Here is a 16,706-nt window from a genome sequence, read left to right as displayed (position 1 = left end):
ACAATCGTTCAGATTTATTCTCACTCAGTGTGAAACCTGGGCCTGTTTGGATAAACACGGAGCAGATACCCTGGCAGGAATTGACGAAAGACACACACAAAGCTCTTCCTCCACAGCTCTAAGTCTATCTGTTTTTAGTTTTTACAGCAGTCAGGCTTGAAAAGCTCACCTCACAGAGATATGTTGTGGAAAATGAGAGCAATGTCAAAATAGCTTTGTGGGCCAGCATGGCGAACTCCTTGGCAGCTGCCAATCAGAAACTGTCCAAAGGTAGATCAGCAAAGCTTCTCTTGAGACCACGATCTTGTTTCAGTTCAGTTAGTTCCTCTTGCTGTTTTTCTCATGAAAGTGGCCTGTTTCTATGTCTGATCACGCAGGCGAAGAAGATACTCAAAATTTTTATTTTGAAGTGAAGGGTGTTTAGTTTCGAGATGTCGCTTAAGCTTGCTTGGAACCATAGCACCGTTGGAGAGCTTTTCACCACAGACCAAGCACAATGGCGAAGGTGCCGTTGCATCTCCGGTAAGAGTAAATCCAAATGAAAGATAGTTTTTGTTGTATTGCCTTGTCTTTGCTTTCTTTTTACCTCCATTCATATTAGGGCCCTCATCTGGGTCCGGATTTTGTCCAGGGTCCAGTACAAAGTCAGCATTTTTTTCTCTTCAAAAACTTCTCCATCACTTTCACAATCGACTCGTCTCGCTATCCACAATGACAACGTCGCCGTCAATGCTACCTTCATGGGCATCCCATATACCTGCCGCTGCATCCATGCGTCACCAATTTTCTCGTCTGCAAGCACAAGGCAAATTGCTACTTGCTGCTGCCACCTTCCGATATGGAAGAGTACTACATGATTACTCTGCCGGGCGCTACACCACACAGGCACACAAATTGGAGAATTTCCCACGGCACCCCTGACAATATTTCACCCCGGTTGAAAAACACTGCTCTCAAGTACAGTACAGTAAACTAAGGCAAAAGTAGTTAATCATGGCTGATAATACTATCAACGAGATTATTTTCTTGACAAGGATTGGAGGTTAAAATTTACATAGGACTAAACAGAATTATGATGTAGGCCATACAACCCAAAAAAAGCTTCCCGTCGATAGATGACCACTCGCCGCCAGTGTGAGTGGAGCCACATTTAAATGAGGGGATCCCTTGTTAAACTGGCAATGTGTATTCTCCCAGAAACCTGAACCACAAAAAAAACAACAACACACATTCACACTTGCTCACTCAAGAGGCTGTACTATATTATTATACTATATACACTATTATTAGTTTGCCTCTTGAAGGTGAAACATCACAATGCACGTTTTGACTCAATTAACTGCTTCCGTGCTTGGCTGGTGGCAGCCACATTGATGGCGGGTGCTGATATGCTTGCAGCTTGGAGTAATTCTTTTAAAGCACAATTCACAAAAACTGCAGCCATTATAATGGTGGAAATGGTGATAGATTATGAAACGTTTGCCTATATTTGACAAATGCGGTTCGTGAAATCTTTAGAAATGCTGCGCTCATATGGAGTGGGATGTGTTGCTATTGGCAACCCTTAAACAACGGCTTATTGTCTTTTTAAATCAATGGAACTGCACGAAATCTACATTCAGTCATGAGCACTGTCCTCTGATTAAGTTGATTTTATTCCCTAAAAACAGAATGCAAGTACATATGTCCTTCACAGTAGCCTGTGAGGTGTCCTTCCATGCACATCACGAGGGAGAAAAAGTATAGAACTTTGGAATCCATACACAAATCAATTCCACATTTAAATTGTATAATACAATTTTGTACATTCAACATGGATCTCTATAGAATTCTCCACAGGAAAACTCCACAATGAGGGTCCAGGTATCCTCAGACTTCAATGGGTCACATCTGCGTGCTTTTTCACCGGTTGCACAGGCAAGTGTCTCAGAAGCCAAGACGGATTCATCCGTGCTTCTTGAAATGTAAAGTTAAGACTCAAAGCTACACGAGCAAGTAAGGTTGAATGAAAAACATGGAAATATCAGTCATAAAGACGTTTGACTAGAAAGGCTTGGAAGTGGATAATGAACCAAGTTAAGAGTTCTCTCTCTCCTAGACAGCACACCCCAAAACCTGCTAGGATTAAAATTGGACCGACCCTGGAAGGTGGGTCAATTTGGTCAACTTGGTTTTACAATATAATAATGATTGATCTAGAATTATTGGTCTCAATAAAAATAACCCTTAATATGTACTTACTTCATATTGTGCCTAACCATATTGCAGCCAACCTCCAGTAACTCCTCAATCAGCCAACTATTTCATGCATTTTTTTTACTCAGAAGTTATTAGCTAATTAGGGATGAGATTATGGACACCACTCTTAAAACCCAGTCAAAACCTGTGATTAGGCCTACTGGATTTCATATTAAGGCTGACAATCATCTGACAAACTTCACCCATTTTTAAAAGTGGCCCTTGAAAGTCATACACAACTGGCTATTGTGGCAAAGCACACAACTTACTTACTCAACGCACTTCCTGGCAAACATGTTAAAACTATTTCAGATTTTAGGACCTTTCCTCTTATATACCATTTGTCACCCACGCAGGCACTATGCCAACAGCCTTTAAGACCACTATTATTTGACCATTACTTAAGCGACCAAACTTCGACCTGGAGTGTCTCAGTAGTAATTATAGGCCGGCTTCAAATCCTCCGTTCATTGCAAAAATCAATTTACAACAGTAGTTAGTTAATATTTAGACTCCAATGAATAATCATTTTTCATGCACTATTAACACATTTAAAACCATTTTGCCACTTGCTGTCTACTGAAAATTATATCACATATGCTCAGATAACATCACATAGTTCTGGGAGCAATGATTCAGACTTAAGTAATGTGGACCAGTACAAATGTATTTATAAAAATTTATTTGTCAGAATTCTGAATGTGCCATACAAACATTAGTTCAAATTATATACTTCTGGATCTGTAAGACTTGATATTGTGCTTATCTTAAAATTTGCTATTTTTTCAGCTTCTCAATTGTTTTTGACAATTGTAAATACAACCATTATGTCAATGACTACCTTATACCTGGGAACCGTAAAACAGGACACGACAAAAAAATGCAGATGAATAAAATGTTTTAAAGTACAAAATAAAAATTACATCAACTTATGACTGAACTAATTTAATACTAACAGAGTCATGGTCAAATGTACTGTTTCAGGACTACCAGTTTCCATTCAATTTTCTTTAACGTCGCAGTAGCGCACAAAATGATTTCACCATAAATATAAAGCATGGGGAATTGGCCTGATTTGCACATTCACGTGAAAAGACTGCAGTTACAATTTGAGGTTGAAGAAACAAAAAGGTTTGTATCTACAGTATTTCAAGGTTAGGATTTCAAAAAAAGTCAGATGCAGTAGGCCGTCGTCTTGGCGTACTTTTTGGAGTACTCAAAACCCTCTTCTTGTTGGCCTTTGGAGTCTTCTTGATGTTGGAAAGTGGCATGGGACTAGACTTTAAAACCCCAGCTTTGGGTTTTTGTTTTGGGTCAAAGGGGACTTTGGATAACCCCTCTGGGCTTAGTAACAAGCTGCGATCATTCTTCCTGAACTCTGCAACATGACAATAAGCAACAATGAAGCAGACTATCCACTGACAAACTTGGCTTCCACTGACAAACTTGGCTTGTTAGGTAAAAATTATTAGCCCAAGCAGCGACCGCCACGAGGTCCCTATTGGTTTTGGAAAGATTATTATTAGGGGCAGAGTAGTTTTGGCTGCAAGGTCCCTTTTGTTTCTGTTGAAATAATTATTATTAAAGCCCTAATTATTATTAGAGTTCGAAAAGCGATCTCTGTTAAGTCCCTATCGTTTGTGTAGAAAATAAAATTAAGGCCCGAAAAGCGGAGTTCTTTGTTGTCTTGTAGACATTGTTACAATATTTGTGAGTTTTTGCCAGCTCAGTGGTTTAGTGGTAGAGTGTCTGCCCTGAGACTGGAAGGTTGTGGGTTCAAGCCCCGGCTGGGTCATACCAAAGTCTATAAAAATAGAACCCATTGCCTCCCTGCTTGGCACTCAGCATTAAGGGTTGGAAACTGTGAGATTAGATCACCAAAATGATTCCCAGAGTGGCGCCGCTGCTGCTCACTGCTCCACTCTCCCCCAGGGGATAGATCAAAATCTCACGGGGATGGATTAAAGGCAGAGGACAAATTTCACCACACCCAGACGTGTGTGACAATCATTGGTACTTTGACTTTAAAGCGCTGTTGCCGTGGCTGATTTTTTTTTTTTTTTTGTGATTAAGACATGAGATAAAAATGTTTGTGTGGATTCCACCGTAGGTTCAAGTTTGTTGACTGACTTTTTATTGTGCAGCACCCTGTAGCTTTGTTTTACAAGGTACTATACAAATAAAGGTATCAATATCATAGATTTCCTGTTGCTGTTGGATTTGGAAGAACAAAATGGGCTTAAAAGACTAGTTTTTTATTAAGAACTTTAAGATGGAAGATTTCTGCATTTTCATTTTTTTTGGATAATATATTAGTTATTAGTTGAGTATGGGCTTATTCAAAGAACGCACCCTCCGTTATTTTCTCAGGAACTTTTTTTTTTAGTTTTGAACTTCAAGAGTGAAGATTTGTTAATTTCATTTTTTTTAATTGTGCTAAACTACTATTATGGAAAGTGGATGATTAAAAATTGGCACAGTGTTGAGGCCTAAACACATATGCTTTAGGGCTTTCACTAATGCGTTATTTAAATTAATCATGCTGCAAATTAAATCTCTATCAAAATTAATGCAGTTTATCGTGTGTGTCAAGCCAAATCGCAAACCTGCAGTGTCTCGTCACTTGTTGTACCACTCACCTAAAGTATGCACTTTGCATGTCAGTCTGTACTCTGAGAAAGTGCCTGCCCACCAATACCCAAGTAAATTCTCATAAAACGTCACGTTTCACTTCATGGCAGAAGCAGGTTGGCATAACTCACTAAAATGTAGTTTGAAGCCAACATGTGCCAACAACTCATCAATAAACACACCTGTTTCAGTTGTGGTGCAAGTTTTACCAAGCGATTTGTTTCTAACAAACAAACAAAAATGAAAAAATAAAAGGTAAAACACACCAACATGCACACAAAAAACAACTTTTTATTCTGGAATATGAAATACCGTATTTTCCGGACTGTAGGTAGCAGCTTTTTTCATAGTGGTGCGACTTATAATCAGGAGCGACTTATATGTGAAATTATTAACACATTATGACTTGATCATTAACACATTACTTACTAGTATAGTTGATCACTTCACATGTTATTTTCACTTTAAACCGCATGAGGGGACACGACCTGTGGAATAATTGGAATCGCAACTGACAATGAGTCTGACCTCAGCACCGCATGTCCTTCCGGAGTCAGCAGCAGTGTTGTGACACGGAGAACGAAGATTTTGATGGATTTAATGATTTGGAGTGACACGGATTGTTCAATAAAATTGTTATGAATGTTATAGTTATTTGATATATAGTTTATATATAGTTATATAGGTCTGTGGAATAATTGGGACCGCAAGTCAGGACGAGTCCGACGTCAGCGCTGCATGTACTTCCAGAGTCAGCAGCGGCGTTTTTTTTTAAGTGACGGATAGGATGAAGATTTCGATGGTTAAAATGATTTGGAGTGACACGGATGGTTCGATAAAATTGTTATTTATATTATAGTTATTTGACATACAAGTCATATAGGCCTGTGGAATAACTAACCGCAACTGACGAGTCTGACGTTAGCACCGCATGCACTTCCGGTGTCAGCAGCGGCGTTGTTTACAAATGACACATAGGACAAAGATTTCGATGGATTCAATGATTTGGAGACATGGATGGCTTGATAAACATGTTATTCATATTGTTGTTATTTGAATAATTGTTAATATGTTACATCAGGTACATTCTCAGTTAGGGTTGTGTACTTGTTTGTGTTTATGTAAAGTTACCATACTGAATTGTTTAGCCTGTTGTTGCCTATCTTCGTCTGTTCTTGGTGATGGATTTTGTCAAATAAAGTTCCCCCCAAAATGCAACTTGTACTCCGGTGTGACATATAGTCTGGAGAAAATACGATAGTTATGTACATTATGGGAGAAGTCATTTCCACTCATATGGGCGAGTCACTCATGCGCGTCATGTTTTTTGGGTCATGTTTTCAATGTTGATGTCAAAAGAGACGTTCGTATTTTCATTCTCGAACTACAGTATAATACTATTAAGGTTTATTGTACAGTACATCGTAAACAAAGTTTTTTCTACTGGAAAAAATAAATAGAAAAAAGATCAAAATCAAAGAAACATTTGGAGTGGCAACAGGCTGTGTGAGGCAGAAGTGCAAGTAATGAAGGAGATCCCTGAATTCTGAATTGCTGTATACAGCTTTATATTTTATTTGAGTGTTTTTGTACTGCATTTTTGAATAATGCACCTGGCCAAATTAGTTTGCTAACATGCTTGACCATTTTTCTTTTGGATTTCATTTATCAAGCACAGTTCACCAATAAAAAAAAAACTGGATTTTGAATCCTCCCTTCTTGGTCTATTCATCTGATTAGTCATGCACTACAATGTTCTTAATTTCAAATTCTGTAATTGGGGACATTTATCAGATATGAGATTAAAATTAATTATTAAATCAAGATTAATTTGATTAATTACATATTCTGTGATTAATAAGATTAGTTTTATTCACTTGAGCACATTATTATGGGTGTGCGCGCCCACAGAATTTCACATTTTCTTACCAGCAGTTTTATTATTCTTGAGATGGAAGGTCACCTTTTTGTTGTCCGATGTGGTAGTATGACCTATCTGTGGAGAAAAAAAATAAATGTATTGTTCTCTGCTTTTTATACATGCATGTAGGATGCATATACATACACTCACGCACACTCACAGTGTATTGCTATTCATACAGTACATTTCTAAAATCATAACCTGACTAATTATTATAACCTTTCCCATTGTGACGGAAGACCAACATTACCTCATTGCCAAAGACTGGGTTTTTGCAATTTGCTTCAGTGCTGAAGATGAGTGGCGTTGGAACTTTGCCGCTTCTCTGAAATGAGACCAAATTACACGACAACGTCTTTATCAACTTGCAGTAGATGGCTTGTAGTAGATGTAGATCAGGGGTGACCAACCCGTGGCTGGCCTGGTTTCATGGGTCTCCTTGACGTTCATATAATTTTATTATTTTTTTTCTTGGGGGGATGGTAGTTCATGTGTGCTCATGTGTATGATGTGGCTCTTAGCGGTAACAGTAAAAAATGTGGCTCAGTCTCTGACTGGTTGGTGGTGGTGGTGGGGGGTAGTTCACGTGTGCTCATGTGTATGATGTGGCTCTTTGCGGTAACGCAGTAAAAAATGTGGCTCAGTCTCTGACTGGTTGGCGGGGGGCGGGTTGGTAGTTCATGTGTACTCATGTGTATGATGTGGCTCATTGCGGTAACACAGCAAAAAATGTGGCTCTTAGTCTCTGACTGGTTGGCCACCCCTGATGTAGATGAACCATGACTTTTATTTAGTGAAGCATTTCATATATGCATGGGAAGAATGTGATCTAGATTCACAGATGAATATCATGTCAATGTTAAAAAAATGTCCTTTTTAATACTCACTTTTATCTTCTTGACACCCGGTGCTCTGTCTACAATGTCACTGGTTGGTGTAGCAAACTCAAGCTCAGCAGCCTCAAACTCAAGCACCACAGGTATCTTTCTTTTCTTATTTAGCTTCTTTGGGGAATAGTATGCCTCTTTGGAATTCTTTCCCGTGCTGCTAACGTCTTTCACCTGTGCAGAGCTTCGTTTATTTGTCTTCAGTGGAGTTCCCATTTGACAGTTCGATTCACATTCATTTTCATTGATATTACTTTTACTTGCAATCATTACTTTCCCTGCTTCATTTTTTTCCCTTTTGCACTCAGGCAAGGCAGTGGGTTCAGCTAAATCTTCAAGTTTGAGTGCTGTGTCAACATCAGCAGAATCATCACAAGGTAGTGAGAGAGAATCAAATGGAATTTGCTGTGAACAAGCTGCAAATGATTTGACTTTCAGACCTCTCTCTTTTGTCTTGGCAGTGTTTAAGACCTGGAGCTCGGGTTCACTCAATGTGATCTCACAGGAAACTGGAGCCACCATCTTCCTAACTTGTGATGCAAACCTTTGCAGAATATGTGTCTTATTTTCTGACTCTTCTTTACCCATTGATGTTCTCTGTTTTTTCTTTTTTGATTTGGTTTTGTTGGTAATGCCAGAATAGAGTTTGCTGGCTTTATCTGAGACAGAAAAAGATGACTGTTTTGCTGCCATTTCTTCAGAGTCATTGAGCAGACTCTTGCTTTGATTTGGAAGTTTGGTGCCCTCCATATTCAACACTCCAGCATTTAAATCATCCCCATGACATGCCGTCCTTTGTTTTATTCTTGGCTTTGTGATGTCTTTGTGAATAAGATATGTGGTCTTCACATCTTTACCAAAGTCATCATTTTGCTTGAGTTTAATGTTTTTTTTCCCTGAAAAAGAAAAAGCAAAGTTATTTTTCGTACATTAGGAAAAATATAATGTAATAATGACTGTACATTTTGCAGTTTCCCTTAATCACAGATTTCTTTTTTTGACGGGTGGTGGGTTCGGGGGGGGGGGGCTATTCCCATTATTTGCGGAAAACCCCGTCTGGTCACTTTTTTTTAAGGCAAACTACAATTTTCAGTATATTTGAAAACATTTGAAATGGTTAGGTATCTTAAGTGCTTTGGGGATCATAGCTTGCTCTTTAATGGTTTAAACCAAATTCATCCATCCATTTTCTAAACCGCCTAATCATCATGAGAGTCACTGTTGCGCTGCAGCCTATCCCAGTAGTCTTCAAGCAGTAGGTGGTAGACACCCTGTACTGGTTGTCAGCCAATCCCAGGACACCACAAATGGTAAATGGGCTATCACTTATACAGCTCTTTTCTACCTTTGGTACTCTTAAGTGCTTAAAACTGCTTCCTCATTCCCTTATTGAAGAGCAACTAGGGGTGCAGTTTCTTGCTCAAGGACACTTTGACATGGTCAGAACAGCTGGCGAGCAAATCCCCAACCTCCGGATAGGGTGACAACCATTCTCACAACAGCTGGCGATCAAATCCCCAACTTTCGGATTGGGAGACGACCATTCTACCGCTGAGCGATGCAGAGCGACAAGTAGTACCAGGACTCCCTCCAGTGGTATGTAAAAAAAATGGCTAGGTACGGATTAGTTGAATTCAATCACCTCTTCTAATCCCCAAGACATACTTATCCAAAACATAGTCCCTGCCTGCCCACAACATTTAAATACTGTAATTTTCCGACTACAAGTCGCTCCGGAGTATATGTCACACCAGCCATAAAATGCACATAAAGTGAAAAAAACATAAATAAGTCGCACCGGAGTATAAGTCGCACTTTTGGGGCAAATTTATTTGTCAAAATCCAACACCAAAAACAGACATGAACCAGCAACAACAGGCTAAACGATACGGTATGCTAACTTGACATATACACAAATGAGGAGCTGAGAACGGGCCTGACGTAACATTCAGAGTTATTCAAGTATGTATTACATAACACGTTTATCAAACCATCTGTGTCACTCCAATTCATTAAATCCATCGATTGTGCTTTATGTAAACAATGCCGCGTATGCGCCGCATATGCTCACGTCGGACCCATTGTAAGTTGCATTTCTAATTATTCCACAGACCCATTTAACGATATATAAAGTATATTTCAAATAACTATCATATTACAACAATATTATCAAACCATCTGTGTCACTCCAAATCATTAAATCCATCGATCCTGGTCCTTTATGTCAACAACGCCGCGCGTGCGCTGCAGAGATCTAGTATATGACTATATTGGAGCGTTAAAGTACCGGCTCTTTATTTAACAAAACAAGAGTTCAACGAGCCAACAACTACTGAACTGTAACGATAAAAACATATACAACTTGCTACACGAAATAAAATATATCAAATAACTTTCATATAAATACGTTTTTCAAACCTTGTGTCACTCCAAATCATTAAATCCTTCAAACGTGGCGCCTTCGTCATCCCGTGATCAATCCTTTGTCCTTATGTAAACAACCGCCGCGCGGCGCGGGTGACGTCACTTGCAGTCCAAATGACAGTAATCCCTTGCTACATCGCGGTTCGTTTATCGCGGTTTCACTACATTGCGGATTTTTGAATTTGGAAAATTTATGAAAAAATTCACATGCAAGTCGCTCCTGAGTATAAGTCGCCCCCCCACCCAAATTATGGAAAAAAAATGCGACTTATAGTCCGAAAATTAAGGTTATGTTAGTGCGGCCCGCAAGATTGATATAAATGACACTTGACGTGTGCAGAGCTGAATGAACCAATCACTGTGAGGTATATGGCGCTGGAGGGCGGGACATCGGCCGGGCTGTCCAGTGCCTCGCTCACTTATTCATTCATTCCTCCAGTCAGCTTGGCAGAGAAGAGGCCATGAAGCCGCTGACTCCGCTCTACGGCCACAATCCTCCAATTAATTGTAGGCGCGTGGCGAGTGAAACTGAAACTTAACAGTAAGTGCGTTTACATGACACTTGAGAAATTCGGATAACTGCCGTCATCCAATACCAGGGATGAGAATGGCAAATGTGAAAAAACACTGAAAAGTAGCCAGGGGTCTGTGGGGCCAAGCGAGGGTCCGGGGGGGTCCAATATATTCCTTCCACTCTTAGTGAAACTATGCTCTTATTGAACCGACGCCCGTGCGTCATGACTTAACACAACACAGCAGTGCCGGTGTATGTATGTATGTATGTATGTATGTGTGTGTGTGTGTGTGTGTGTGGGGGGGGGGGGGGGGTCCATTCCCTCTAACATGTCAGTGTCTCCCCTGTGCCGGTCCCAAGCCCGAGTAAATGCAGAGGATTGCGTCAGGATGGGCATCCGGCGTAAAAACTGTGCCAAAAATCTGTCATGCAAATCATCTGGACAAAAACGGATGGTTTGCTGTGGCGACCCCTTTGGGGATAAGCCGAAAGGAGCCACCACCTAATTGCAGTCGAAGGCTCGATGTAAACCTAACTCGTCATTATGTATGTTTAATTTGTATTGAACATAAGCAGAGTTGAAAATGGATGGATGCATGCCGATTTTCGTTTTACATGAATAAACATTTACTGAGCCATCTTATTGTGATATATTTCCACTGGCGCATAGTTGGCAAATGACTAAGCTCGATTTCCACATTTTGCAGTGATAAAGGACATTACAGTTCTTAAACGCTTCCCTTACTTCCACGCTTCATCCTATTTCTGCTGCCAAACATTTCATCATCTTCATCTGTTGAGACTTCCTCAGGATAGCCATCTTGAGGAAATATGCCTAAAAAAAGTCAGAGAAAGAGTCATGACACAAACAGAAAATATATTTTGTTTAGACTACTTAAAAAAAGCAATACCTTCACCGAGATCCCGCAGCCTGCCATTCAAGAGAGAGAAACAGAATGTTAAAAGACAAGTGAGGCTAATAATGCACGTCAGAAATAACATTCTCTTCGCAAGAAACCAATCTTTTCAAATGATTTGAACAACTTTATCAACTGAAAATTTGTGAATCGGGATAATTTCTGCCTTATTAAATTCATTTTTAAAGGAGGGCAACTTCTTGGGTACCGATAATGCAAAGTGTTACAAATTTCATAAACTGATCAAGCATCGTATTTTCCGGACTATAAGTCACTCCGGTGTACAAGACCCATCAGCCATAAAATGCATATTAAAGAAGAAAAAAAACATATACCGTATTTTTCGGACTATAGGTCGCGTTGTTTTTTCATCGTTTGGGTGGGTGGGGGAGGCGACTTATACTCAGGAGCGACATATGTGAATTTTTTCATAAATTTTCAAAATTCAAAAATCCGCGATGTAGTGAAACCGCAATAAACGAACCGTGATGTAGCAAGGGATTACTGTCATTTGAACTGCAAGTGATGTCAGTGGCTTGGCGCAGCGGTTGTTTACATAAAGGACAAAGGATTCAACCACGGGATGACAAAGATGACAAAGGGCCCCACGTTTGAAGGATTTAATGATTTGGAGTGACACAAGGTTTGAAAAAATTCTTTATGTTATAGTTATTTGATATATTTTATTTCGTGGAGCAACTTGTATCTGTTTTTATCGTTACAGTTCAGTAAGTGTTGGCTCATTGAACTCATGTTTTTTTAAATAAAGAGCTGTTTACAAAACCCATGTCTTTACTAGTACTATGTTAACGCTACAATATAGTTATATACTAGATCTGTGCGGCTCACGCGCGGCGCTGTTGACAAAGGACGAGGAATTTGATCAATGGATTTGATGATTTGGAGAGACACAGATGGTTTGATAATATTGTTGTTATATGATAGTTATTTGATATATACTTCATATATCATTATATGGGTATGTGGAATAATTGGAAATGCAACTCACGACGAGTCCAACGTCAGCGGTGCGATGCATATGCGGCGCATATGTGGCACATACGAGGCATTGTTTACAAAAAAGACCATCAATGGATTTAATTAATTGGAGTGACACACATGGTTTGATAAACGTGTTATTTATGTAATAGTTATTTGAATAACTCTGAATGTTACGTCAGGCCCGTTCTCATCTCTTTGTTTGTGTATATGTCACGTTAGCATGCCGTATCGTTTAGCCTGTTGTTGCTGGTTCATGTCTGTTCTTGGTGTTGGATTTTGACAAATAAATTTGCCCCAAAAGTGCGACTGATACTTTGGTGCGAATTATATACCGCAATTTTCGGACTATAAATCACTCCAGAGTATACAAAGCCATAAAATGCACAATAAAGTAAAAAAAAAACATATAAGTTACACCAGAGTATAAGTCGCACTTTTGGAGCACATTTATTTGTCAAAATCCAACTCCAAGAAAAGAAATGAACCAGCAACAACAGGCTAAACGATACGGCATGCTAACATGACATATACACAAACGAGGAGCTGAGAAAGGGCCAGACGTAACATTCAGAGTTATTCAAATAAGTATCACATAAATAACACGTTCATCAAACCATCTGTGTCACTCCAATTCATCACTCTTAAATCCATCGATCAAATGCATCGTTCTTTATGTCAACAACGCCGCGCGTGCGCTGCAGAGATCTAGTATATAACGATATTGTAGCGTTAAAGTACCAGGAAAGACGTGGGTTTGGTAAATGGCTCTTTATTTAACAAAACAAGAGTTCAACGAGCCAACAACTACTGAACTTGCAGCCACGGAGATGGAAGAGAGCTCCATAAATAGGACCGGGCGTGCGTAAAAGCCATGTCCGAGCCCCATCCACCGTACCCGGACAGCCACCCGGCTGAGCGCCGGCCCCCGACTTCCATCCACGGAGGTAGAAGAGAGCTCCCGTCGAGAAGGATCGGGCATGCCTAAAAGCCATAATAGTTTTTCAAACCTTCTGTGTCACTCCAAATCATTAAATCCTTCAAACTCTTCGTCCTCCGTGTCACTTACAAACAAAGCCGCTAATGATGCCAGTAGCACGTGGGGCCCTTCGTCATCCCATGATCGAACCCTTTGCCCTTTATGTAAACAACCGCCGCGCGGCACGGGTGACGTCACTTGCAGTTCAAATGACAGTAATCCCTTGCTACATCGTGGTTCGTTTATCGCGGTTTCACTAAATCACGGATTTTAGAATTTTGAAAATTTGTGAAAAAAATCACATAAGTCGCTCCTGAGTATTAGTGGGCTCCCCCCCACCCAAACTATGACAAATACCGCGATTTATAGTCCGAAAATTACGGTATATGTCTTTTTTCACTATATTGTGCATTTTATGGCTGGTGTGACTTTTACTCCGGAGCGACTTTTAGTCAGAAAAATACGGTACAAGTCGCACCGGAGTACAAGTCACTTTTTTGGGGAACGTTATCCAGCACCAATAACAGACATGAATAGGCAATAACAGGCTAAACGATGCAGTATGCTAACGTTACATAAACACAAACGAGGAACTGAGAATATGCCTGACGTAACATATTAAGAGTTATTCAAATAACTATAACATAACACATTTATCAAACCAGCCGTGTCACTCCAAACCATTAAATCAATCAAAATATTTGTCCTCTGTGTCACTTAAAAATAACGCCGCTGCTGACTCCTGAAGGACATGTGCCGCAGATGTCGGACTTATCCTCAGTTGCGGTTCCAATTATGTCACAGACCTATATAACTATATATCAAATAACTAACATAAATAACAATTTTATCGAACCATCCGTGTCACTCCAAATGTTTAATTCTAACTCGTTAGCGCCTGCCCAGTATTTCTTGTTGGTGACCGTACTTCGCGGATTTCACTTATCGCAGGTGGTTTTTGGAACCAATTACCCGCGATAAACGAGGGATTACCGTAATGTGTTAATGATAAAGTCATAATGTGTTTATCATTACACATATAAATCGCTCTTGATTGTAAGTCGCAACCCGGCCAAACTATGAAAAAAAACTGCGACATAGCGCGGAAAATACGGTGTTAAAGTATAATTTTCAAATGTCATTTCTAAATTCACACTGATGATGCCTCACTAAAATGGGTCTCTGACAACTTCTAGCTGTCTATCCTCAATCCCCCCCCCCCAGAAATGGGATTATTAACAAAGATTTGATAAGACTACAGACAACATTTAATACAATATGATACTCAAAGTTTTATGACTTACACTTACGAAAGATACTTACACTTTGATGATTTTGTAGATTTTCTGTCTATTCTGGCTGGGTGTACTACTTCGACTTGACATCTCTAACAACTTGTCAGCAAGAGCTGTATAGTCGAACTATAAAACAAATGTTTCATGAGAAGGGGAAGTGTCTGGATGAAAAGTGGTCCAGTGTAGCATGTCAATTTTAAATGAACAACAATTACTGTATTTTCACGTTTATTAGGCGCGGGTTAACGTCTTAGATTTTCTTCAAAATGTGCGGCGCGCCCTATCATGCGTTGGTCCCGATGTGTGTTGTTGTAAGGCGGACGTATTAAAGAGCGCCCTTAGAACGTTATAGGGAGAATTGTGGACGTGGATTTGCAGTACGCCCCGCCCTGTGTGTGTGTGTTGTTGTAAGGTGGACGTAATAGAGAACACAATGAAAAAGTTGAATGGGGAAGTGTAGGCGGTGGAAGTGTGGGCGTGGATTGTATATACAGTGTCTTGCAATAGTATTCGGCCCCCTTGAACCCTTCAACATTTCGCTACATTTCAGGCATCAAACAAAGATGTAAAATTTTAATTTTTTGTCAAGAATCAACAACAAGTAGGACACAATCGTGAAGTGGAACGAAATTTATTGGATAATTTAAACTTTTTTAACAAATAAAAAACTGAAAAGTAGGGCGTGCAATATTTTTCGGCCCCTTTAGTTTCAGTGCAGCAAACTCACTCCAGACGTTCAGTGAGGATCTTTGAATGATCCATTGTCCTAAATGACTGACGATGATAAATAGAATGCACCTGTGTGTAATCAAGTGTCCGTATAAATGCACCTGCTCTTTGATAGTCTCAGCGTTCTGTTTAAAGCGCAGAGAACCATGAAGACAAAGAAACACACTTGTGTCCCACTTGTTGTTGATTCGTGACAAAAAATTAAACTTTTATATCTTTATGTTTGAAACCTGAAATGTCGCGAAATGTTGAAAGGTTCAAGGGGGGCCGAATACTTTCGCAAGGCACTGTAAAAGAACGGGTACATGCATCATGCAAAACATTGTTGTTATGACAACAGTGAAAATGGCAAAGAGACAGAGAAGAGCATGTTGTTGTCATTCTGGGAGGCACGACAAAGCAACTCCAACCGCTGGACATCAGAGTGAACCGGCCGTTCAAAGTAAAGCTGCGAGCGACATGGGAGCGATGGATGACCAATGGAGAGCACAGTTTCACTAAGCGTGGGAGGCAGCGCCGGGCCAGTTACGCCACAATTTGCGAATGGATTGTAGATGCTTGGGCTAACACGTCTGCTGGCACTGTTTTGCGAGCTTTCGTAAAAGCCGGCATCATAGCCGAGGAGCCGCACACCATAGGAAGTGACAGTGAAGAAAGTGAACCTGGAATGTCAGATGGAGATTTCAATGCGGAAACAGAGGATGACTACTTTGATGACCATTACCGGTAATAAAAATGTGAATACCAAACTCAGTTTAGCTCCCGCTTCATTTTTAAATACGCACACTTGTATGCTACTGTGTTTTGTTGATAAATGAAAATGTAAATGGGAACGTTTACGGGGGAAGTGTGGGCGTGGATTTGCAGTGTGTGCGCGCGTGGATTGTTTATATAAAACTCGCGCCCTCTTAGCCGTTGCGCCCTATGTGTGTGTTAAACACAGTCATGGCACACAACTGAGACTGCGCTTTTTATTACAGTGCGTCTTTTAAACGTGAAAATACGGTAGTATCTATATGTATTCATTACTAAAACAACAAAATGCATTTAGGTTAAAAATACAAAATCAAACCTGTAGAACTGTTGCTACATTATCGTCATCAAATGGTAACTCAGTGTCTGAGTCTCTTGATCCATGATGGTCTTGTTCAACGTATAATTCACTACCTGAA

General features: G+C 40.0%; 1 protein-coding gene across 3 annotated transcripts in view; it reads right to left on the bottom strand.

Moving 5' to 3' along the window:
- The window catches only part of rrp1 (ribosomal RNA processing 1), a 50,794-nt gene continuing 34,088 nt past the window's right edge, over positions 1 to 16,706 (bottom strand). For 2 of the 3 annotated variants that reach the window (XM_085920034.1, XM_085920032.1), the window contains exons 9-16: positions 16,607 to 16,701; positions 14,834 to 14,931; positions 11,527 to 11,546; positions 11,361 to 11,450; positions 7,678 to 8,573; positions 7,041 to 7,115; positions 6,799 to 6,865; positions 2,904 to 3,616 (exon numbers count right to left, since the gene is read on the bottom strand). In XM_085920034.1, coding sequence (XP_085776160.1) covers positions 3,402 to 3,616; positions 6,799 to 6,865; positions 7,041 to 7,115; positions 7,678 to 8,573; positions 11,361 to 11,450; positions 11,527 to 11,546; positions 14,834 to 14,931; positions 16,607 to 16,701 — 1,556 coding nt within the window. In that variant the 3' untranslated portion in view covers positions 2,904 to 3,401. Of the gene's footprint in view, positions 793 to 2,903; positions 3,617 to 6,798; positions 6,866 to 7,040; positions 7,116 to 7,677; positions 8,574 to 11,360; positions 11,451 to 11,526; positions 11,547 to 14,833; positions 14,932 to 16,606; positions 16,702 to 16,706 lie in introns of those variants that run through there. The other variant, XM_085920033.1, reaches the window with a different exon arrangement.

This window comes from Syngnathus leptorhynchus, chromosome 9, assembly GCF_054491065.1.
Source record: "Syngnathus leptorhynchus isolate UIUO chromosome 9, UIUO_Slep, whole genome shotgun sequence".
Classification (NCBI taxonomy): Eukaryota; Metazoa; Chordata; class Actinopteri; order Syngnathiformes; family Syngnathidae; genus Syngnathus; species Syngnathus leptorhynchus.
The sequence above is the reverse complement of the archived record's forward strand: the minus strand, read 5'-3'. Positions and strand labels throughout refer to the sequence as shown.